Genomic DNA, 25,324 nt, shown 5'->3' with positions numbered 1-25,324 from the left:
TGTGGTTAAGCGCTCAATTTTACGAAATGCAGTCTTTTGACTCGATATCCTTAATCACCATATAGAATACCACATATACCCTGAGTTTCATTAAAATCTGAAGAACTTGAAAATCTGAGCAAAATATTACCCAAGGCTATAGCCTAGGATTTTTCTTGATTTTTTTGAAAAAATAGATTTTCCTGAAAATTTCAGCATAGATCCTTGTACGTGTGTTGAATGACAATCTTTGGTTATAACCTTAAGATTCGTGTAATTAGTCGAGTAATTAGCATATTAATATAATTAATTATAATTAATATTAAATATGTGGTTAAGCGCTCAATTTTACGAAATGCAGTCTTTTGACTCGATATCCTTAATCACCATATAGAATACCACATATACCCTGAGTTTCATTAAAATCTGAAGAACTTGAAAATCTGAGCAAAATATTACCCTAGGCTATAGCCTAGGATTTTTCTTGATTTTTTTGAAAAAATAGATTTTCCTGAAAATTTCAGCATAGATCCTTGTACGTGTGTTGAATGACAATCTTTGGTTATAACCTTAAGATTTGTGTAATTAGTCGAGTAATTAGCATATTAATATAATTAATTATAATTAATATTAAATATGTGGTTAAGCGCTCAATTTTACGAAATGCAGTCTTTTGACTCGATATCCTTAATCACCATATAGAATACCACATATACCCTGAGTTTCATTAAAATCTGAAGAACTTGAAAATCTGAGCAAAATATTACCCTAGGCTATAGCCTAGGATTTTTCTTGATTTTTTTGAAAAAATAGATTTTCCTGAAAATTTCAGCATAGATCCTTGTACGTGTGTTGAATGACAATCTTTGGTTATAACCTTAAGATTCGTGTAATTAGTCGAGTAATTAGCATATTAATATAATTAATTATAATTAATATTAAATATGTGGTTAAGCGCTCAATTTTACGAAATGCAGTCTTTTGACTCGATATCCTTAATCACCATATAGAATACCACATATACCCTGAGTTTCATTAAAATCTGAAGAACTTGAAAATCTGAGCAAAATATTACCCTAGGCTATAGCCTAGGATTTTTCTTGATTTTTTTGAAAAAATAGATTTTCCTGAAAATTTCAGCATAGATCCTTGTACGTGTGTTGAATGACAATCTTTGGTTATAACCTTAAGATTCGTGTAATTAGTCGAGTAATTAGCATATTAATATAATTAATTATAATTAATATTAAATATGTGGTTAAGCGCTCAATTTTACGAAATGCAGTCTTTTGACTCGATATCCTTAATCACCATATAGAATACCACATATACCCTGAGTTTCATTAAAATCTGAAGAACTTGAAAATCTGAGCAAAATATTACCCAAGGCTATAGCCTAGGATTTTTCTTGATTTTTTTGAAAAAATAGATTTTCCTGAAAATTTCAGCATAGATCCTTGTACGTGTGTTGAATGACAATCTTTGGTTATAACCTTAAGATTCGTGTAATTAGTCGAGTAATTAGCATATTAATATAATTAATTATAATTAATATTAAATATGTGGTTAAGCGCTCAATTTTACGAAATGCAGTCTTTTGACTCGATATCCTTAATCACCATATAGAATACCACATATACCCTGAGTTTCATTAAAATCTGAAGAACTTGAAAATCTGAGCAAAATATTACCCAAGGCTATAGCCTAGGATTTTTCTTGATTTTTTTGAAAAAATAGATTTTCCTGAAAATTTCAGCATAGATCCTTGTACGTGTGTTGAATGACAATCTTTGGTTATAACCTTAAGATTCGTGTAATTAGTCGAGTAATTAGTATATTAATATAATTAATTATAATTAATATTAAATATGTGGTTAAGCGCTCAATTTTACGAAATGCAGTCTTTTGACTCGATATCCTTAATCACCATATAGAATACCACATATACCCTGAGTTTCATTAAAATCTGAAGAACTTGAAAATCTGAGCAAAATATTACCCAAGGCTATAGCCTAGGATTTTTCTTGATTTTTTTGAAAAAATAGATTTTCCTGAAAATTTCAGCATAGATCCTTGTACGTGTGTTGAATGACAATCTTTGGTTATAACCTTAAGATTCGTGTAATTAGTCGAGTAATTATTATATTAATATAATTAATTATAATTAATATTAAATATGTGGTTAAGCGCTCAATTTTACGAAATGCAGTCTTTTGACTCGATATCCTTAATCACCATATAGAATACCACATATACCCTGAGTTTCATTAAAATCTGAAGAACTTGAAAATCTGAGCAAAATATTACCCTAGGCTATAGCCTAGGATTTTTCTTGATTTTTTTGAAAAAATAGATTTTCCTGAAAATTTCAGCATAGATCCTTGTACGTGTGTTGAATGACAATCTTTGGTTATAACCTTAAGATTCGTGTAATTAGTCGAGTAATTAGCATATTAATATAATTAATTATAATTAATATTAAATATGTGGTTAAGCGCTCAATTTTACGAAATGCAGTCTTTTGACTCGATATCCTTAATCACCATATAGAATACCACATATACCCTGAGTTTCATTAAAATCTGAAGAACTTGAAAATCTGAGCAAAATATTACCCAAGGCTATAGCCTAGGATTTTTCTTGATTTTTTTGAAAAAATAGATTTTCCTGAAAATTTCAGCATAGATCCTTGTACGTGTGTTGAATGACAATCTTTGGTTATAACCTTAAGATTCGTGTAATTAGTCGAGTAATTATCATATTAATATAATTAATTATAATTAATATTAAATATGTGGTTAAGCGCTCAATTTTACGAAATGCAGTCTTTTGACTCGATATCCTTAATCACCATATAGAATACCACATATACCCTGAGTTTCATTAAAATCTGAAGAACTTGAAAATCTGAGCAAAATATTACCCTAGGCTATAGCCTAGGATTTTTCTTGATTTTTTTGAAAAAATAGATTTTCCTGAAAATTTCAGCATAGATCCTTGTACGTGTGTTGAATGACAATCTTTGGTTATAACCTTAAGATTCGTGTAATTAGTCGAGTAATTAGCATATTAATATAATTAATTATAATTAATATTAAATATGTGGTTAAGCGCTCAATTTTACGAAATGCAGTCTTTTGACTCGATATCCTTAATCACCATATAGAATACCACATATACCCTGAGTTTCATTAAAATCTGAAGAACTTGAAAATCTGAGCAAAATATTACCCTAGGCTATAGCCTAGGATTTTTCTTGATTTTTTTGAAAAAATAGATTTTCCTGAAAATTTCAGCATAGATCCTTGTACGTGTGTTGAATGACAATCTTTGGTTATAACCTTAAGATTCGTGTAATTAGTCGAGTAATTATTATATTAATATAATTAATTATAATTAATATTAAATATGTGGTTAAGCGCTCAATTTTACGAAATGCAGTCTTTTGACTCGATATCCTTAATCACCATATAGAATACCACATATACCCTGAGTTTCATTAAAATCTGAAGAACTTGAAAATCTGAGCAAAATATTACCCTAGGCTATAGCCTAGGATTTTTCTTGATTTTTTTGAAAAAATAGATTTTCCTGAAAATTTCAGCATAGATCCTTGTACGTGTGTTGAATGACAATCTTTGGTTATAACCTTAAGATTCGTGTAATTAGTCGAGTAATTAGTATATTAATATAATTAATTATAATTAATATTAAATATGTGGTTAAGCGCTCAATTTTACGAAATGCAGTCTTTTGACTCGATATCCTTAATCACCATATAGAATACCACATATACCCTGAGTTTCATTAAAATCTGAAGAACTTGAAAATCTGAGCAAAATATTACCCTAGGCTATAGCCTAGGATTTTTCTTGATTTTTTTGAAAAAATAGATTTTCCTGAAAATTTCAGCATAGATCCTTGTACGTGTGTTGAATGACAATCTTTGGTTATAACCTTAAGATTCGTGTAATTAGTCGAGTAATTAGTATATTAATATAATTAATTATAATTAATATTAAATATGTGGTTAAGCGCTCAATTTTACGAAATGCAGTCTTTTGACTCGATATCCTTAATCACCATATAGAATACCACATATACCCTGAGTTTCATTAAAATCTGAAGAACTTGAAAATCTGAGCAAAATATTACCCCAGGCTATAGCCTAGGATTTTTCTTGATTTTTTTGAAAAAATAGATTTTCCTGAAAATTTCAGCATAGATCCTTGTACGTGTGTTGAATGACAATCTTTGGTTATAACCTTAAGATTCGTGTAATTAGTCGAGTAATTAGCATATTAATATAATTAATTATAATTAATATTAAATATGTGGTTAAGCGCTCAATTTTACGAAATGCAGTCTTTTGACTCGATATCCTTAATCACCATATAGAATACCACATATACCCTGAGTTTCATTAAAATCTGAAGAACTTGAAAATCTGAGCAAAATATTACCCAAGGCTATAGCCTAGGATTTTTCTTGATTTTTTTGAAAAAATAGATTTTCCTGAAAATTTCAGCATAGATCCTTGTACGTGTGTTGAATGACAATCTTTGGTTATAACCTTAAGATTCGTGTAATTAGTCGAGTAATTATTATATTAATATAATTAATTATGATTAATATTAAATATGTGGTTAAGCGCTCAATTTTACGAAATGCAGTCTTTTGACTCGATATCCTTAATCACCATATAGAATACCACATATACCCTGAGTTTCATTAAAATCTGAAGAACTTGAAAATCTGAGCAAAATATTACCCAAGGCTATAGCCTAGGATTTTTCTTGATTTTTTTGAAAAAATAGATTTTCCTGAAAATTTCAGCATAGATCCTTGTACGTGTGTTGAATGACAATCTTTGGTTATAACCTTAAGATTCGTGTAATTAGTCGAGTAATTAGCATATTAATATAATTAATTATAATTAATATTAAATATGTGGTTAAGCGCTCAATTTTACGAAATGCAGTCTTTTGACTCGATATCCTTAATCACCATATAGAATACCACATATACCCTGAGTTTCATTAAAATCTGAAGAACTTGAAAATCTGAGCAAAATATTACCCTAGGCTATAGCCTAGGATTTTTCTTGATTTTTTTGAAAAAATAGATTTTCCTGAAAATTTCAGCATAGATCCTTGTACGTGTGTTGAATGACAATCTTTGGTTATAACCTTAAGATTCGTGTAATTAGTCGAGTAATTATTATATTAATATAATTAATTATAATTAATATTAAATATGTGGTTAAGCTCTCAATTTTACGAAATGCAGTCTTTTGACTCGATATCCTTAATCACCATATAGAATACCACATATACCCTGAGTTTCATTAAAATCTGAAGAACTTGAAAATCTGAGCAAAATATTACCCAAGGCTATAGCCTAGGATTTTTCTTGATTTTTTTGAAAAAATAGATTTTCCTGAAAATTTCAGCATAGATCCTTGTACGTGTGTTGAATGACAATCTTTGGTTATAACCTTAAGATTCGTGTAATTAGTCGAGTAATTAGTATATGAATATAATTAATTATAATTAATATTAAATATGTGGTTAAGCGCTCAATTTTACGAAATGCAGTCTTTTGACTCGATATCCTTAATCACCATATAGAATACCACATATACCCTGAGTTTCATTAAAATCTGAAGAACTTGAAAATCTGAGCAAAATATTACCCTAGGCTATAGCCTAGGATTTTTCTTGATTTTTTTGAAAAAATAGATTTTCCTGAAAATTTCAGCATAGATCCTTGTACGTGTGTTGAATGACAATCTTTGGTTATAACCTTAAGATTCGTGTAATTAGTCGAGTAATTAGCATATTAATATAATTAATTATAATTAATATTAAATATGTGGTTAAGCGCTCAATTTTACGAAATGCAGTCTTTTGACTCGATATCCTTAATCACCATATAGAATACCACATATACCCTGAGTTTCATTAAAATCTGAAGAACTTGAAAATCTGAGCAAAATATTACCCTAGGCTATAGCCTAGGATTTTTCTTGATTTTTTTGAAAAAATAGATTTTCCTGAAAATTTCAGCATAGATCCTTGTACGTGTGTTGAATGACAATCTTTGGTTATAACCTTAAGATTCGTGTAATTAGTCGAGTAATTAGCATATTAATATAATTAATTATAATTAATATTAAATATGTGGTTAAGCGCTCAATTTTACGAAATGCAGTCTTTTGACTCGATATCCTTAATCACCATATAGAATACCACATATACCCTGAGTTTCATTAAAATCTGAAGAACTTGAAAATCTGAGCAAAATATTACCCTAGGCTATAGCCTAGGATTTTTCTTGATTTTTTTGAAAAAATAGATTTTCCTGAAAATTTCAGCATAGATCCTTGTACGTGTGTTGAATGACAATCTTTGGTTATAACCTTAAGATTCGTGTAATTAGTCGAGTAATTATTATATTAATATAATTAATTATAATTAATATTAAATATGTGGTTAAGCGCTCAATTTTACGAAATGCAGTCTTTTGACTCGATATCCTTAATCACCATATAGAATACCACATATACCCTGAGTTTCATTAAAATCTGAAGAACTTGAAAATCTGAGCAAAATATTACCCTAGGCTATAGCCTAGGATTTTTCTTGATTTTTTTGAAAAAATAGATTTTCCTGAAAATTTCAGCATAGATCCTTGTACGTGTGTTGAATGACAATCTTTGGTTATAACCTTAAGATTCGTGTAATTAGTCGAGTAATTATTATATGAATATAATTAATTATAATTAATATTAAATATGTGGTTAAGCTCTCAATTTTACGAAATGCAGTCTTTTGACTCGATATCCTTAATCACCATATAGAATACCACATATACCCTGAGTTTCATTAAAATCTGAAGAACTTGAAAATCTGAGCAAAATATTACCCTAGGCTATAGCCTAGGATTTTTCTTGATTTTTTTGAAAAAATAGATTTTCCTGAAAATTTCAGCATAGATCCTTGTACGTGTGTTGAATGACAATCTTTGGTTATAACCTTAAGATTCGTGTAATTAGTCGAGTAATTAGCATATTAATATAATTAATTATAATTAATATTAAATATGTGGTTAAGCGCTCAATTTTACGAAATGCAGTCTTTTGACTCGATATCCTTAATCACCATATAGAATACCACATATACCCTGAGTTTCATTAAAATCTGAAGAACTTGAAAATCTGAGCAAAATATTACCCTAGGCTATAGCCTAGGATTTTTCTTGATTTTTTTGAAAAAATAGATTTTCCTGAAAATTTCAGCATAGATCCTTGTACGTGTGTTGAATGACAATCTTTGGTTATAACCTTAAGATTCGTGTAATTAGTCGAGTAATTAGCATATTAATATAATTAATTATAATTAATATTAAATATGTGGTTAAGCGCTCAATTTTACGAAATGCAGGCTTTTGACTCGATATCCTTAATCACCATATAGAATACCACATATACCCTGAGTTTCATTAAAATCTGAAGAACTTGAAAATCTGAGCAAAATATTACCCTAGGCTATAGCCTAGGATTTTTCTTGATTTTTTTGAAAAAATAGATTTTCCTGAAAATTTCAGCATAGATCCTTGTACGTGTGTTGAATGACAATCTTTGCTTATAACCTTAAGATTCGTGTAATTAGTCGAGTAATTAGCATATTAATATAATTGATTATAATTAATATTAAGTATGTGGTTAAGCGCTCAATTTTACGAAATGCAGTCTTTTGACTCGATATCCTTAATCACCATATAGAATACCACATATACCCTGAGTTTCATTAAAATCTGAAGAACTTGAAAATCTGAGCAAAATATAACCCTAGGCTAGGATTTTTCTTGATTTTTTTGAAAAAATAGATTTTCCTGAAAATTTCAGCATAGATCCTTGTACGTGCGTTGAATGACAATCTTTGGTTATAACCTTAAGATTTGTGTAATTAATTGAGTAATTAGCATATTAATATAATTGATTATAATTAATATTAAATATGTGGTTAAGCGCTCAATTTTACGAAATGCAGTCTTTTGACTCGATATCCTTAATCACCATATAGAATACCACATATACCCTGAGTTTCATTAAAATCTGAAGAACTTGAAAATCTGAGCAAAATATTACCCAAGGCCTAGGATTTTTCTTGATTTTTTTTGAAAAAATAGATTTTCCTGAAAATTTCAGCATAGATCCTTTTACATGTGTTGAATGACAATCTTTGGTTATAACTTAAGATTCGTGTAATTAGTCGAGTAATTATCATATTAATATAATTAATTATAATTAATATTAAATATGTGGTTAAGCGCTCAATTTTACGAAATGCAGTCTTTTGACTCGATATCCTTAATCACCATATAGAATACCACATATACCCTGAGTTTCATTAAAATCTGAAGAACTTGAAAATCTGAGCAAAATATTACCCAAGGCTATAGCCTAGGATTTTTCTTGATTTTTTTGAAAAAATAGATTTTCCTGAAAATTTCAGCATAGATCCTTGTACTTGTGTTGAATGACAATCTTTGGTTATAACCTTAAGATTCGTGTAATTAGTCGAGTAATTAGCATATTAATATAATTAACTATAATTAATATTAAATATGTGGTTAAGCGCTCAATTTTACGAAATGCAGTCTTTTGACTCGATATCCTTAATCACCATATAGAATACCACATATACCCTGAGTTTCATTAAAATCTGAAGAACTTGAAAATCTGAGCAAAATATTACCCAAGGCTATAGCCTAGGATTTTTCTTGATTTTTTTGAAAAAATAGATTTTCCTGAAAATTTCAGCATAGATCCTTTGTACGTGTGTTGAATGACTATCTTTGGTTATAAACTTAAGATTCGTGTAATTAGTCGAGTAATTAGCATTTTAATTTAATTAATTATTAATATTAAATATGTGGTTAAGCGCTCAATTTTACGAAATGCAGTCTTTTGACTCGATATCCTTAATCACCATATAGAATACCACATATACCCTGAGTTTCATTAAAATCTGAAGAACTTGAAAATCTGAGCAAAATATTACCCAAGGCTATAGCCTAGGATTTTTCTTGATTTTTTTGAAAAAATAGATTTTCCTGAAAATTTCAGCATAGTACGTGTGTTGAATGACAATCTTTGTTTATAACCTTAAGATTCGTGTAATTAGTCGAGTAATTAGCATATTAACATAATTAATTATAATCACAAAAAACTGAAATAAAAAAATCTAAGTGACCTGGCCCTGACCTGACCTAATAGGTCACTCCCTGATCCCTCATACAGGAGTACATCACGGGAAGGAACAGCAAAATGATAACCGAAAACAAATGATGATGAATATAAGATCAATCACAACACTTGAGGAACGGTAGCAAGGCCTCCAGTGTCAACACATTAGCATAAAGTCATATGTCAGTACGGGCGTCAGGGAGGAATTGTATAAGAAACTTAAGGAAATAAATCCATTGGAAGCGCGTGGAATAGATGTGTAGGGGAAAACTGAATACAAATCCAGAAAATGATGGGTAATGAAAAGCAAAGGACAAACTAATCAAAATGAGCAATATTTCATATCTAAGATCAAGAATGATGCAAAAACAAATACTATATAATACAAGACAAGATAAACAAATACTATACAATACAAGGCAACATAAACACAATATAATGAATACAGTCACTGTTTTCCCGTGTGAAGATACGGAGGATGGAACGTATGAAAGGTGAACACTGTCATAGGAAATACGGAAAGTTGAAAAAACAGAAATATAGTAAAACAGAGAAATGTAAGTAAAGTTATTTAAACTAACATTAATGAAATATAAGTTGATAATGGGTATGTTGATGGAAGTAAAGAATTTTCCATCACTATGTCTGTTGCTGAAAATGAGAGAGAGAGAGAGAGAGAGAGAGAGAGAGAGAGAGAGAGAGAGAGAGAGAGAGAGAGAGAGAGAGAGAGAGAGAGAGAGAGAGAGAGAGAGAGAGAGAGAGAGAGAGAGAGAGATCATTTATTCAGGGAAATAAAAAAATGATAAATTACGGAATCTTTGTTTGAATCATGGATGATATGGTCTGGAAAATACTGAACAAGACGGTAAAGAAGACGAGCCAGAACTAGCAAGACGACACACATTATTCTACAATAAGAAGAAGAAAAAATGATTGTTGAATTGTCTCAGAAATACGGGAAGATTACCTTTGAGACAATAACAACCCAGAAATACGACACATTCTTGGCAGGTTGGAGGCTACACCACCATGATGTACTGGCAATAACCCATACATACACTCTGTATTTACATAATGGTAGAGGGAAGGACGCTGCAGTTCCGCTACGGGCCGGATCTTGCCCGGTTCCACCACCTCATTTGCATATGTCATACAGATGCACCGAGGTTGGCCAAGAAAACTCCAAGATTAACGTGTAGGGTAAAGTAAGTTGGCGGCTGTCTTGGAGGCTCTTACAGTGAGCTGTTGAGGAGGAGGTAATGTTCCAGGGCAGAGAGAGAGAGAGAGAGAGAGAGAGAGAGAGAGAGAGAGAGAGAGAGAGAGAGAGAGAGAGAGAGAGAGAGAGAGAGAGAGAGAGAGAGACCTACATATGAGTATGTGTGAAGAGATATATCAATGAAGTAAAGTCAGTCAGACTCCTGATATTTGAAGTGTACTCGTATGACTGGACCGAAGTCAATGACCTAAGCTTACCCCAAGGGTTGATGAAGAACCACAGGAAACATTAACTAGAGCAAGTATAAACAAAGACAGATATAAACAAACACGAGTATAAAGAAATAAATTCGTCAATTAAAATCTCAAAACAAATAAAATCTTTAAACCACATGATCTCTTACGTCGAAACACTGAAATATTCCATAAAACAAGACACCCAACAAATAAAAGGCTCACAAAATGAGCAAACAAAAGCATAAGCAAAAACATGACTTGCACTAAATCGTTCAATAGAATACAGGCCAGTGTGAGCGGCGGCAGCACTCATCAAAGCTCGGCCGACCTGAATCAAAGTGGAGCCGCGTCCCTCCCCGGCCAGGCCAAATGCTGGGGTTACATATCAAAGAGTTATCCATAGTGCAAACGACACTCCCGTCGCTGCTACACGACCCGTAATTAAACACTAGTTCTTCCATGCGTTGGCGTGGGCTCCGTGTGTCGGCGTGGGTTTGGTGCGTTAGTGTGGGCCCCGTGCGTTGGCGTGGGCCTGGTGCGTGAGTGTGGGCCCCGTGCGTTGGCGTGGGCCTGGTGCGTTAGTGTGGGCCCCGTGCGTTGGCGTGGGTCTGGTGCGTTAGTGTGGGCCCCGAGCGTTGGCGTGGGTCTGGTGCGTTAGTGTGGGCCCCGTGCGTTTGTCGTGGGCGGTGTGTGTTGGTGTGGGTTCCTCTACATGTTATAGCTCATTCTAAGAGCGAATTAGATGCGCATATTTGATTCTTTTTTTGTAGACAGACAAACCATCTACAACAACATTTGGTCGTGGCCTGTACCAGAGCAGGAGCAGCTGGGCTTCTCCGTCAGGAGAATTGTATGCAGAGACATATCCCAGGATGGACGTGTTTTATGGCCACATACAGTGTTTCCCAGGATGGACGTGTCTTATAGCTCTACAAAGCGTTCTCCTGGTACCCATCTGGTGTCACTACAGCCTCTACAGTATGACAGATACTGTAGGATTAGCTAGTATGGTTGCTGGGGCGGCAGAGGGGGGGAATGGTGGCGCATTTCTCCTGGTGTTGCTTTGCTGTTTTTCTTGGTAGTTTCTGGTGAAATTATATGTGCTTGTTTTCGTGTCCGTTGCTTTCAGGAGATACATAATAGTTTTGGTTGTGCTAGAGTTGTTAATGTGGTTGTGGAAGCAGGGTATCTGTTTGCCTGTGGGATACACAGCTATTGGGTTGTTGTTGATTAAACAGTTTAGGAAAGTCTCAGATAAATGAAGTGAAAAATGATTAGAATTAAAGAAAATAAGTTAGAGACTTAAAGTAGCAGTAGAAATTGACAATAAAAAATAGGTCCACAGAGACCATCGCACAAGAACAAAATGAACAGAAAGAACGAGAAAAAGAAAGATAGAAAAATAAGGAACTGTTTTAAAAAGACACAACACAACAAGTGAAAGAAGAAAGATACGAGATGTGTAACGAGTGAGGATCACAAGTGGGTGGTACATAGTAAAAACCAGTAACTATGATAAGGGCAGGGATGAGAGAGAGAGAGAGAGAGAGAGAGAGAGAGAGAGAGAGAGAGAGAGAGAGAGAGAGAGAGAGAGAGAGAGAGAGAGAGAGAGAGAGAGAGAGAGAGAGAGAGAGGAAGGGAGAGTGATGCCAGCGGTAGATATGGATCGTAACGAGGACGAGACCCCACATAACCCAGAGGACCACCTGAGAGGCACGCATGACCTGACTCCATGAGCGAGTCAGCAGGTCACAGGCCACAGCCAGGTCACGTGGGGAGGACAGGCTCTACCAGACCTGATGGTTCGTGCACCAGGTTGTCTGCTGGAGGACAGTAATAGTGTCCTAATAGTTCCTAATGTGTTGGAGAAAGAGGCAGGATAGTTGAGCCGTAAACATCTCGCCATCCACCGCTCCCTACGGCTCAACAGCCTGCATGTAAATAGCTAAGATGGAGAACGAGGTGATATGCACAGGATATACTACCAGGGAAATTCTATAGGAAAGCTTGAATGAAAATATTACCAAAACCTGACGTTTAATCATGGTACTCTGCAGGGAAAGTAAATGTCTGAAGAGAAGAAAGGATGAAGACTTTGTAATATAAGTATGTTTTCTAATTCTGGAATAGCATTTGTCTACTTGTGATTTATAGTTGTTGAAGTGCAGGAAAGTGTTGGAAATGAGTGTTCGAGGAAGGAACAGTTGGAGGGAAACAGTCATGTGCTAAGGGATCGAACCCTTACTTGGGGCTCGAACTCTTTCTTGGAGATCGAACCCCTGCTTGGGTAACCAGTACTGAATGAGACACTCCGTCTGACTCCCTCTCTGCTCCCGCTCTCTTATGTCTATAACCCAGGTGTTATAAACAGCTATAACTGCTATAACCCAGGTGTTATAAACAGCTATAACTGCTATGTCTATAACTCAGGCACTATAACTAGCTATATATCAAGATGGGCTATGAAGGGACCCATCCAAACATATAGGTACTGCTGGTGTGTGTACACACTTACACACTTATAACTCCATATGGACACACTTATGTTACCCCTCATGACACTTATAAGCCCAGAAGTACTTTTCTGTGTACCTTTTCACACTTGAGTAGCCATGAGTACATTCATATGTAACATCCATAAGTACATTTGTATGTACTTCAAAGTATAATGTAAACCCACAAGTATACTTTCATGTCCTTCTCCACACTTATCCTTAAGTATCGTAAATCACTTAGAACTATTTTCGTTTCATTGTTTAAGCCACATCAAAGCATACAGAGTCCGCTGTATATACGTATGGGACAGTAGGTCTATAGAAACACACCACAAGTTCTGTATTCCGTAGGTTATCAGATCACGTTGACCAGCGGTGCGAAATGCGACTCTTTATCAGACAGGAACCAAGTCAGCGGGATGGTGGCTGCTGTGTTAAAAATGGGACACTTGTGTAGCTTTTGTGGATTCGTAAAATGCAAAGTTGTATTTTGTTTCCAAACACATAGACAGACACTTATAGTAAGATTTATGATACGAAAACAAACACCACTGTAGATATTAAGACAGTCTGAGCCGAGTTTCTTCCCTTCCTAAGTAGGAACTACAATAACCTCTAACATTCGCACACGTTCCATAATTTGGTTTCTAACGCCAAGATGAAACCACCAGAAAGCACTAATAGCTATGATCTTTTATTAGATAACTTTTAGTGATAAGATTTTCGTTCTCTATCAACTTTAAAGAAACCATAGAGAACTTATTCCGTCTTTATTGAAGCAAAACAGTCCTCTACTACCAGGACAGAAACCGCAGAAACAGTTCAGAATCCTAAAGAGAAACCACAAAACCTCCCAGCCCAGTGCCTTGGATAGAAACCACAGACACCTCCCTAGCCAGCCTTCTGGCTGTAGGTACCAGAGTCGGACCTCCTGAGATGAAGACTGACGTGGATTGCATCACGGGTAAAGACCACGGGTAATTGGCACCATCTGAAATTTGGGCTAATGGTGGAACTTCGTGGTATGGTGGGGGTATGGTGGGGTGTGGTGAAGGTATGGTGGGGGTATGGTGGAGTGTTGTTGGGGTGTATTGGGGTGTGGTGGTTGTGGTGAAGGTATGGTGGGGGTATGTTGGGGTGTGGTGGGGTGTGGTGAAGGTATGGTAGGAGTATGGTGGGGTATGGTGGGCATGAGGTGGTATGGTGTGGCTAAGGGTGTGGGGGTGTGGTCGTTGTTTATATATCGGGGTCAGGTTGGCTGTGTAGTGAGGACGTTGTCTGCTGGTTTACTTGAAGTGGTTGTAGACAATGGGGGAAGGGGATGTGTCCACACCTATGAAACATTTCTTATTTTTTGTGTGCGATACAAGAAATGTGGGAGACGCTTCACGATGCGGGAGATTACGAGAGATACTACATATATACTAGCACTAATGAGAAACTATAAGCCAATCACCTTAAACACCAAGTAAATCTTAGAATCCACATGCGACATTTCCAATGAAAATTCCAACTACAGTAGCCTATTAATACTATCCTTGTACGACAGCAAGCCATTTATACCATCCCTACACTACAGCGATCCACTGATACCATCTTCCATACCACAGTCCCTCCACCTCAGCTACCTTCCTAACTTTCCCCCCAACCATTACCATCAGATGGACGGACATCAGAGCACACCTGCCATCAGGGACGCTACCAACTCTCCTCCAGCCATTCACAAGGAGCAGGACTCCCTCCTCCTTCTCCTCCTCGTCCAAGGTCCTACAGAGCCAACTTGTGGAGCAGTAACGAGATCCCAGGTGTCCTACTGGACCTGCATATCCTTCTTACCTCCTTAAGTCTGTGGTGGAGAGGCGGACGGCCAGGTATTATCCAGTGGTTGAGACAGAGGATCGGTTGATGGCGCGGCTGCTGGAGGGCGCTTGATTGAGGTTGATTGACCTCCATCCGTCGTGGATGTCTGCGTCTACTTTCGCTTTGGTCGTTTGTTTATCACATGGTTGACATAAGCCTGGGATTATTTTCTTCCTCTCTTCCCTTTCTCTCTGTGTCTCTGTGTTCTCCTCCTCCACCTGTACAACAACCTCTGCCTCTGGATCATATCTTCAAGAGCTCGGCTCCTCCATGTGCTTCTTCTTCTTCATCTTCTTCGTCTTCTTCTTCTTCTTCTTGTTCTTCTTGTTCTTCTTCTTCTTCCTCTTCTTCATCATCATCATCATCATCATCTTCTTCTTCTTCTTCTTCTTCTTCTTCTTCTTCTTCTTCTTCTTCTTCTTCTTCTTCTCCTCCTCCTCCTCATCCTCCTTCTTCTTCTTCTTCTTCTTCTTCTTCTTCTTCTTCTTCTTCTTCTTCTTCTCCTCTCCTCTCCTCCTCCTCCTTCTTCTTCTTCTTCTTCTTCTTCTTCTTCTTCTTCTTCTTCTTCTTCTTCTTCTCTCATTTACGTTTGCCTCTCCTTAACGCCTCCTCTTCTCCCTTGTTTTCCCCTCCTCTTCCTCCTCCTCCTCCTTCCATCCCCCCTAGCTCCGCCAGCCCCCCAGGATCGCCTGGGGTCCACCTCGGGCCGTGTGAACAAGGAGGACAGTTACCCATGCTAATCACTCACCATCCCTTGGGTACTCACCAATTATTCACACTTGAGTCTCAAGACATGAATAGTGATTCGCAAATCAGTCCTGAATTTGTCTGCTAATCGCACGTGAACTCTCTTAACTTCACATGTGAAAGTAAACCTTATTTGTACTTGAAATTTGGTGAATAATCATTTAGTAATTTGTTCTGTATTAGACGTGAATTTAACCTTTAAAGAAACGTTCTCATAAGCCATTAGAGACTTAAAGTTGTTGCTTGATTGCACTTGTACTTAGAATATTCAAAAGTAATTAACGCAAGTGTAATTAATAAAGGAGCAATGGAAAAGTTCCTTTAGTTACCTGATAATCAGTGATAACATCAGGTTAAACGAAAGAAGTTTACTTCCAGTCATCTTGGTCTCTTTATAACTCCTCTCATCCCAGTCTCTTTCTATCTCTAGATATCCTCCAGGCTTTTCATCATCGGTTAGTTCAGTCTCTTCAAATCTTCCGTTATCTTACAATCTGTTTACATCTCTGAAGTTTCAGTCTTCCCATATCCTTCCTTATCTTTCACTCTCTCCAGGTCTCGAGTTCCCTCAGACTCTCTCCACATCTTCAGTTATCTGACTTGTGACTTTGTCTTCAGGCGGCCCTGAGTAGGAATGGCCCAGAGTGGCCATGTGGGATAGTATGTGGCCAAAATGGCCCTATGTATCTCTCGCTACCAGTCTATACCTCCGAGTGGCCCTATGTGGCTCCCATGTGGCCCTGCATGGCCCTGCGTGGCCCCGGCGCGGGAGTAAGGGCGGGTCTATGGCAACCGGAAACGGCCTGAGGGGGCAAAAAGAGAAGACAGAATATTGTGGCCATTTTACTCGTTTCCTCTTGCTGGCTGGGGAGTGATGGCGAAGGGGAAGGAGGGAAGGGCTAGAGGAAAGGAAGGGAGGAGGGAGTGGAGATGGGAAAAGGAATAAGAAGGGAGAAAGGGAAAGGGTGTACGTGGGAGTACATAGGAAGGACAGATGAAAGAAAACCCGATGTTTCATGAGGTTATCTGCTACAGGACAGCACATGGGAAGGACAGATAACAGAAGACCTGATGGTCCATGACGAGGTTCTCTGCTGGAGGACAGTAATACTATTCTACGTTCCTAATCAATATAGATGGAGACAGGATAGTAGAGCAGAAGGCCCCTCTTTTGCGGTAGTGACACTGAATCGAAATCCTTGCTTAGTAAGGGAAGGCATTTCTTTGTTATTGTTTGTTAGGATATCACGACCGTCTGGTATCTGGTCTACGGTGTTTGTAATGTGTATCTTATTAGTTATGTGTTTGAAGACTTCTTTATTGTTCTTTACTTTGCGAGAAATACTTTTTTCGAATTCTCTTAAGTGAATCTAATTTTCTTTCTACAATCTCCTTGTAATCTTAAACACATTCCACGATCCTGTTGACTTTCATTTAGTTTAAACTTCCAGTACAAATTCCTTTTAAGATTAACAAGTCATTCTATTTCTTAAATCATCAATCCTGGCGTTTTCTTTCCTCATTACTGCTCTTTTAATGCTTAGGAAGAGTCTCTCTCTCCGTTCTAAAATTTTATCAAATCTCTTCATCTCTATCTAAAGACGGATGCAGTTTACGTACTAATATCAAGTTTATGGGGTTTAATAGTGCAGTACTCCAAAAATTGATTTGCTTGGCTTGGTTACTTAGCTGATATATAGCCGGTTATATGCGTTCACGTCAATTCATCTTCATCAACGGTAAAGGCCAAAAGAAAGGGCAAGAATAGGCGTGGGAGGGGAACGTGTAGGGGAAGAGAATGAAGGAAAAAAAGTAAGAGCAAGGAAGAAAGGGGGAAGGAGACGAGCTATATATATATATATATATATATATATATATATATATATATATATATATATATATATATACTTTAATCTGCAGAACACATGTTCTTGCATTAGTTGTAGCCAGATAGAGCAAGAGAGGTTGTAAAACAGGTTTAATAATTCCAGGCTGGAGACCAGCCTTGCTAGCACTTTGAAAATGTCAGCCACAAATGCTAACCATTAATATATGGCTCACGAGAGGTTGGGCATTTCTCTCATTAATTCCAGCACAGCCTATGTTTCACTCCTAATCTAGATTTTAATGCCATTTGTCAAAGTCTCGCTTCCATGCGAGTTTATCTTTAAAAAAGATTGTCTACCTTAGGCTCTGTGGTGTGTATGAGATAAGGTAAATTCTTGTCATGATCCTATCTTGTTCTGTTTGCATCTACATTTTCATTAATCTTGTTGCTTTGCATTGATCAAAAAGATCTCAGTTAAACACATTTATGACAGAAAATAGCAGCAAGGATACAGAATACAGTAAGATACATCACTGTATCGTGAAAATGGTTTGAAAACTTCCACTTCACTCAGTAATTGTATCTTATTCTTCACGATACTTGCAAATTGGCATTTTTAACCCTCGTAAGTGTCTGTATTACATATATATTCACATTACTCATAAAAAAGTACATTTAAAGTTTCGAGAACAAGTGTATATAAGACTCCGGTGTAGTTGTCTTGTTTTTGTGTCGCTGTAACTCCGTTAGGTTCATATTAAGGAGAAGATTTGGTTTATTTTTTGAGATAAAAGATTCCTGAGATCTTTAAGATTTTTTGCTCTCTGTCTATCTGTTTGTTTGTCTGTCTGTCTCTGTGTGTATGTGTGTGTGTGTGTGTGTGTGTGTGTGTGTGTGTGTGTGTGTGTGTATGTGTATGTGTGTATGTGTGTGTGTGTGTGTGTGTGTGTATGTGTATGGGTGTGTGTGTGTGTGTGTGTTTGTGTGTGTGTGTGTGTGTGTGTGTGTGTGTGTGTGTGTGTATGTATGTGTGTGTGTGTGTGTGTGTATGTGTGTGTGTGTGTGTGTGTGTGTCTGTCTGTCTGTCTGTCTATCTTCGAAGAATTTCCCATGTTACTCGACGCACCACCAACATTCTCTTGTCATTCTTTCTTATTTTTTAACAATATTTTGGCTTATTAGAGAGAGATTCCGGGCGGTGTGTTCTTGTTCTTGTGCGGATTAGTCACTGGGAGAGCCTGCGGTGCCAGCTTGGCCTGACGTGAAGAGTGCCACGAGGGAGAGGGAGGGAGAGGGTGAGGGAGAGGGTGAGGGAGAGGGTGAGGGAGAGGTGATAGAGAGAGGAAGGGAGGGGTGTTGAGTAAGAAAGATGAGAGAGAGAGAGAGAGAGAGAGAGAGAGAGAGAGAGAGAGAGAGAGAGAGAGAGAGAGAGAGAGAGAGAGAGAGAGAGAGTCACCAATACGTGGCAGGTCAACCGTGCACCATACAGGAAGAAAGTCAGACTACAGAGTAAAATTGTTCATGATATACATCTTCCTCTCGCCATTAGCAGCGTCTTGCCTCCCTCTTCCTCAGTGTTGCCTTTTCCTGTGTACTTCCTTTATCTTATACCCTACCCATCTTCTTTATCTACCCTATCACTTGCTTTATTTCGTTACTTTCTTTCATATTCCTCTATTCCCTTCATCTTTCTTGCAAATTACTTTCCTAAATCCTTGTGTCTACTACATGGCTATGATATTTGCCTGTTTTTTAAGGATCTTATGTTCTAATTTCTTCATCATCTGTTTTCTTTTTCCTTTCATCTCTTTAAATTGTATGTATGATACTTTTATTTTGTCTTTTTTCTCGCTTCCTTTTTCCCTCTCACTCTCCTTTACTCTCTCTCAATATGCTATATTTTCACTTCTCTTAAATTTAGTCTCATTTCTTCCCTCTCCTTCTCTTATTCCTTCTTCCTCTGTTTTATATCCTCTCACTCTCACTGACTCCACCTACATCTCATTTAATTCCTGTTCCTCTTTACCATTCCATCACCCATTCTTTTAGCGTCTCTCCTTCCCTCATTCCGTTCCCCTATCATCAGAAACCTGAATAATAGGTTTTGTTCCCATCCCTGTATGAGAGAATGACGCTCACTTGTCGCCAGGAGAGAGAGAGGTGAGCAGAGTATAAGGGAATATATCAGGGAAAAGTTCAGCAGAATCAGAAGATATTCACGTGATATGCAAGAAATATGACGACTTATGGAAAAGTAATCATTGCAACATTGATTCAGTCTTAATGTTCCCAAAGCAACATTTGACTCCTAGTACATTATCCATTACGAAAAACTGAACTGCTATGAGAATTGAAAGCAAAGCAACTTTTTGTTCCTAAAAGGTTTCTCTACATGATCCTAAGACATTGTACCGTGCTTCTTAGGGAATCGAGAGAGAGAGAGAGAGAGAGAGAGAGAGAGAGAGAGAGAGAGAGAGAGAGAGAGAGAGAGAGAGAGAGAGAGAGAGAGAGAGAGAGAGAGAGAGAGAGAGAGAGAGAGAGAGAATGATTATGAATAGCAGATGATTATGAAATATACAATACATGCCAAGATTTCAGAGCTTCATCACAGGATTTCATCAGCTCAAAGAAACATTTGACAAACAAATACTTTATAGAATTCTAAAGTAAATCTGTTTCTTAAGAAGAAACAGATTTTTCTTCTTACGGGGCAAAAACCTTGTGCTTCGAATTCTAATAAAACGTAAATAGCTCCTTTACCTTAATAATAACCCAAGATGATATTTAATGAGGGTTAACGATTGCACTCCATCTTGTTAAATGTCAAGATTTCTTCAAACATTATTGTACGTCGTGAGGCTGCATTGGGCATGTGTTCGTCAACCGTCATGAAGGGTTAACGAATACATCTTCTCAACAGCGTTGAAAACACTTATATTATCTTATGATGACCACATGTTTAACGAACGCCGTAATCTCTCTTCCTCTCTCCAAAAATTAAGCAAAACGTTTCACGCAGGATTCTCCTCTCCTGAAAACGCTTAACGTGTACGTATGTTGCCTCTTACTGGGTGTAACGAAGTTTTACTGCATAATGGCATCCCTTAAGATGTGCTAAACGAACGCGCATTAACCTCATGTAAGGTGTAACGATTGTCTCCCAACACGGGACACAAGTGTTTTACGAATCCTCTCCAGAGTCTAACGAGCTGGTATCCTTCTCTCTCTCTCTCTCCTACAGGATCGTCATCAGCTGAGGAACCCTTGCCCAAGTTCCTGGAGCCCATCCCTAACAAGACGGTGGTTCTAGGACGCGATGTCATCCTTCCTTGCTCCGTCGACAACCTCAAAGGATACAAGGTAGGATATCCCAAGGATGTCCCAAGTAAGATAATCCCCAGGTCCTTGTTAGGCAGGATACTCTCAGTACCCTCTTGCTAGGAAAGATACTCCCAGCGACCTAGGCAGGGCACTTTCAGGACTTCCTCTTTGGGTAGGACCCTGTCCAGGTCCTGGTTGGTAAGAAATTTAGGCTAGGACCCTGGGTAGGATACCTACCATAGAAGACTTCGGTGTCACACAGGACTATCATATGATTGCGTTGCTACGTAGGATATATCATGATCTTGCTGCCACAAAGGATACCACAAGATTACACTACACACGATACCTCAGGACTTCAAAGCAATGTAGGATACTCATGTATGCGTAGGACACAGCTGGTCTTAATTCTTATATAGGATGTGACAGGAATTCGGGTTAGGCACGCGAGGAGGACTCAAGGAGAGTCCTAGGACTCCAAGTATTTACTAGGACCTGACTCTAGGTACCAATCAGAGAAATGAATCTAATTAATTCAGATGGTGTGAGGAAAACAAAGGATCACTTGACAGGCTAAACCTATTTCCTAAACAGTTACAATAAACATGTGACACTTCTTTAATAAACATGTGACACTTCTTTAATAAACATGTGACACTTCTTTAATAAACATGTGACACTTCTTTAATAAACATGTGACACTTCTTTCATAACGAAAGCTAAGGGAACGACAGTGTGTAATCAAAATACAAGGAAAGGGAGCCAGCTGGCTAGAGTGTCACTCACTATCACAGTCTTTAAGGAGAATTTGTTCATCTGCGCCTACCAGAACGAGAGAGAGAGAGAGAGAGAGAGAGAGAGAGAGAGAGAGAGAGAGAGAGAGAGAGAGAGAGAGAGAGAGAGAGAGAGAGAGAGAGAGAGAGAGAGAGAGAGAGAGAGAGAGAGAGAGAGAGAGAGAGAGATTGACATAGAGGTATAGAAAGCTATATCTTCATATCTATAGAATAATAGCAATATTGCCTGCGGTCGACAAACAGTATTGGGGAAAATGATGTCTTCGGCAGGAGGGCTTAATATCAAGGATTATGTGTGGAGGGAGAGAGAGAGAGAGAGAGAGAGAGAGAGAGAGAGAGAGAGAGAGAGAGAGAGAGAGAGAGAGAGAGAGAGAGTCCTCTCTCTCTCTCTTTCTCTCCCAACTCCCACAGCAACAAACCCAGCCTACACCATTAACATAACTCGTCGACACATGTAGTGGCCCGGGGTAACCATGCAGATGAATTCCCTGCCAATCAAAGAGAAATCCAAGGGAGGAATCTCTCTTAAATCCAAGAAAAGGATTGTATCTTATATCCAGCTTGTCATCTTCGCCTCCTCCCTGGCTAAAGAGACGACAAAATTAATGCAGAAAGATGCCTCAAGCTGGTGGACACAGCTGTACTGGAGATAATGAAGTACCGAGAGGAAATGACGTGGATAATGTGTTTGTTTCTCTACGGAGAAGCCTAGGAGAAGTGATCCGAGTCTTACAAGGAACGTGGGATCATCTGAAGGATGGAAAATTAAACCGTGGTAAGGTCTTGGTCAAGCTGCACTTAAATAGTGCACGAACTTAAGAAATGGTAGTCAGAGGTGAACACCACACTTGACTAGACCAAGATTCAACCATTTCTCTTGTTACATAATATTGGTGGGCAGCCAAGTAACCTGCAGACTACCAGACAGTATTGGTAGACAACCATGTGCTCAACAGACTACCACACACGACTGAGTAAGAGTCACGTGTACGTATATATATATTTACAGATTAATATCTTTTCCCATAGAAATTTGCTCATGGTTCTTTTTGTATCGACTTATTTCATAAAGGACTCCTTTCTTACATATACGGTTTCTTTAATGGCAATATAAAAAAAGATGACAGACAAAAACATCACAAACACTGAGAATGAATTCTAAAGAGAAAATATCGTTGGCAGATATAAGTGAATACTCTTTACTTAATCAAATAAGAACATTGAACAATTCCTTACTATGCAACCTACTATGCAAGTAACACACTATGTAAACAACCCACAATACAAGCAATATGCTAAGTACACAACTCACCATGCAAGATACACATTATGTAAACAACTCACTATACAAACGACGCACACTGTAGACAATGGAGGAGGAGTTTTGAATCATAAATTGCTAATGATGAGTAATGACACTTCAGTGGTGAAGGATGATCATAATTGGATGACCACTGATTACTGGATGACCACTGATTACTGGATGACCATTGGTGACTGGATGACCATTAATTACTGGATGACCATTGATTACTGGATGACAATTGATAACTGTATCTTTGGACTTTGGTTAAGAAAATCTTTAATTATTTTCTTTATAATGTCATTAGTGAGAGTGGGTAGTGTGTGGACATGGTAATGTTTCCTAATGTTCTTGATTACAAGACTAAGCTCGGAAGAGAGAGAGAGAGAGAGAGAGAGAGAGAGAGAGAGAGAGAGAGAGAGAGAGAGAGAGAGAGAGAGAGAGAGAGAGAGAGAGAGAGAGTTTTAAGAATGATACTAAGAAAATTACCATATCAATCATATACTGAAATAACCTGGAACATCAACTAGACTCCTTTGTATATTCTTACCTTCCTTCCTACACCAAGCCAGGCTGGAGTGGGGTTCAGAACTACCCTCCTTGGATGAATCTGGTCGTTGCAGGATAAGGTGTTTCGACCAACCTGGTTGCGTTCCTGAAGCACAGAAATAAAGCCGGTTCTAAACATGTCTGAATCCAAGCAAGAAACTGACCAATCTCTCAGAGATTAAACCATAATTCTTATTCTTTTCCTTCTATTCTTTCATCATTTTGTCTACTGTATTTTCATCCATGTTTACCCGTTATATCCCACCTCTATTCGCCTTATCTACTGATTCATCTAGTAATCTATTTTTCCACATTCAATCTATCCACGTTCAACCATCTATCTATCGGCCCAATGAGCTATCTAACCTATGTATTCATCTTTCTAACCATATGTATACAGACCCATTCAACTAACCGTTTATCCATCCAGCTAACTGTCTATCAACCCACTTAACTATTCATTTCTCTGTCTACCTGCCTATGAGCCAATCAATCTATCAATCAATCAATAATTCACTCAACGGATCTATTTACCTCTCTTTCGCTTTATCTGCCCACCTGTCTACCTACCCATTTATCTACGTATCTCTCTATAACTCCCTATCTATCACAAGAGATAGATAGATAGAAAGATAGATAGATAGATAGATAGATAGAGAGAGAGAGAGAGAGAGAGAGAGAGAGAGAGAGAGAGAGAGAGAGAGAGAGAGAGAGAGAGAGAGAGAGAGAGAGAGAGCCTCCATGCTAGTCTTGGTCCAAGCCCCAATGACTCCCTTCGTCGTCTTCCAGTCCTCTCCGCTAATGGCCTAGTTTACCCCTGTTCCCGCGCGGTAACAGCTGTAATTTCAACTGTAATCTTGTACTTAATTCCTCCTTCTGGGCGATCCTTTAGGAGTTAAAAAACCATAGTTACAGCCATTAAAACTGGGGCGAGGAAATGAAGACGAGCAGGTCCCTCAGTCTTAGGTTACAATGACGCCATTGGAAGCGGGAGGCAAAGTGTTTACAACACAAGGAAATTAGTAGATGTTAATAAGACGGGGAAGTTAACCAGCGCTAAACGTGAAGATATATGTAGATCTAAATAAGATGAAGTTTGTCAAATGCTTAGGAAGTTAGAAGTTGTTAGCATCACAAGGAAATTAGAAAAGTTTATAAAACAAATCAATATTCTGAGAATGCCTTTAACATTAGAAAGAATAGATTAACGAACACGAACTTTACATTGAATTTGTAGTAAGATGCGACTCTCTCTCACTACAAAACAGAGGTTATGAGCTTGAGACATGCAGTGACCTGCAGATTTAATGTTAACCATGATACTGTCTGTCATCATATCTACTACAGATACTGCTATGTTTCTATAGATTCTCAGAGAAGTTACAGTCAGTATATCTAACTTTATTGACTACTTATATTGTGTTGCTCGAATGTAGGCTATGAATTTCTCTCTATTTCCTGGTTGTAAAGATTATACGTTTTACCTTACTCCTGTTTTGATACAGTGTATAAGACAGGGAAGGAGAAATAGAGTGTTTTTGCCTCCCATACACATGTTACGTTTTGTGTTGTGTACATCCACGCAATTCCAAGTTAAAGATTTCCTGTCTCTATCCAGCTCATAGCCTCATAAACACAGACAGAGCCGTCTGTACCCTCCCAGACACCAGCAGAATTGTAGCCTCTCTGTAAGACTTCTTAGTCCCCATTCTACAGTTGGTCAGTGAAAGTAACATTTGGACC

The 25,324-nt window shown here is 37.1% G+C and overlaps 1 protein-coding gene across 2 annotated transcripts in view; it reads left to right on the top strand.

The window, feature by feature from the left end:
- LOC139765878 (lachesin-like) overlaps positions 1-25,324 on the top strand; it is a 192,479-nt gene that overhangs the window by 131,488 nt on the left and 35,667 nt on the right. For both annotated transcript variants that reach the window (XM_071693753.1, XM_071693752.1), the window contains exon 3: positions 20,856-20,974. In XM_071693753.1, the coding sequence (XP_071549854.1) occupies positions 20,856-20,974 (119 nt within the window). The remainder of the gene's footprint in view (positions 1-20,855; positions 20,975-25,324) is intronic.

Source organism: Panulirus ornatus, chromosome 56 (assembly GCF_036320965.1).
Source record: "Panulirus ornatus isolate Po-2019 chromosome 56, ASM3632096v1, whole genome shotgun sequence".
Classification (NCBI taxonomy): Eukaryota; Metazoa; Arthropoda; class Malacostraca; order Decapoda; family Palinuridae; genus Panulirus; species Panulirus ornatus.
The sequence above is the reverse complement of the archived record's forward strand: the minus strand, read 5'-3'. Positions and strand labels throughout refer to the sequence as shown.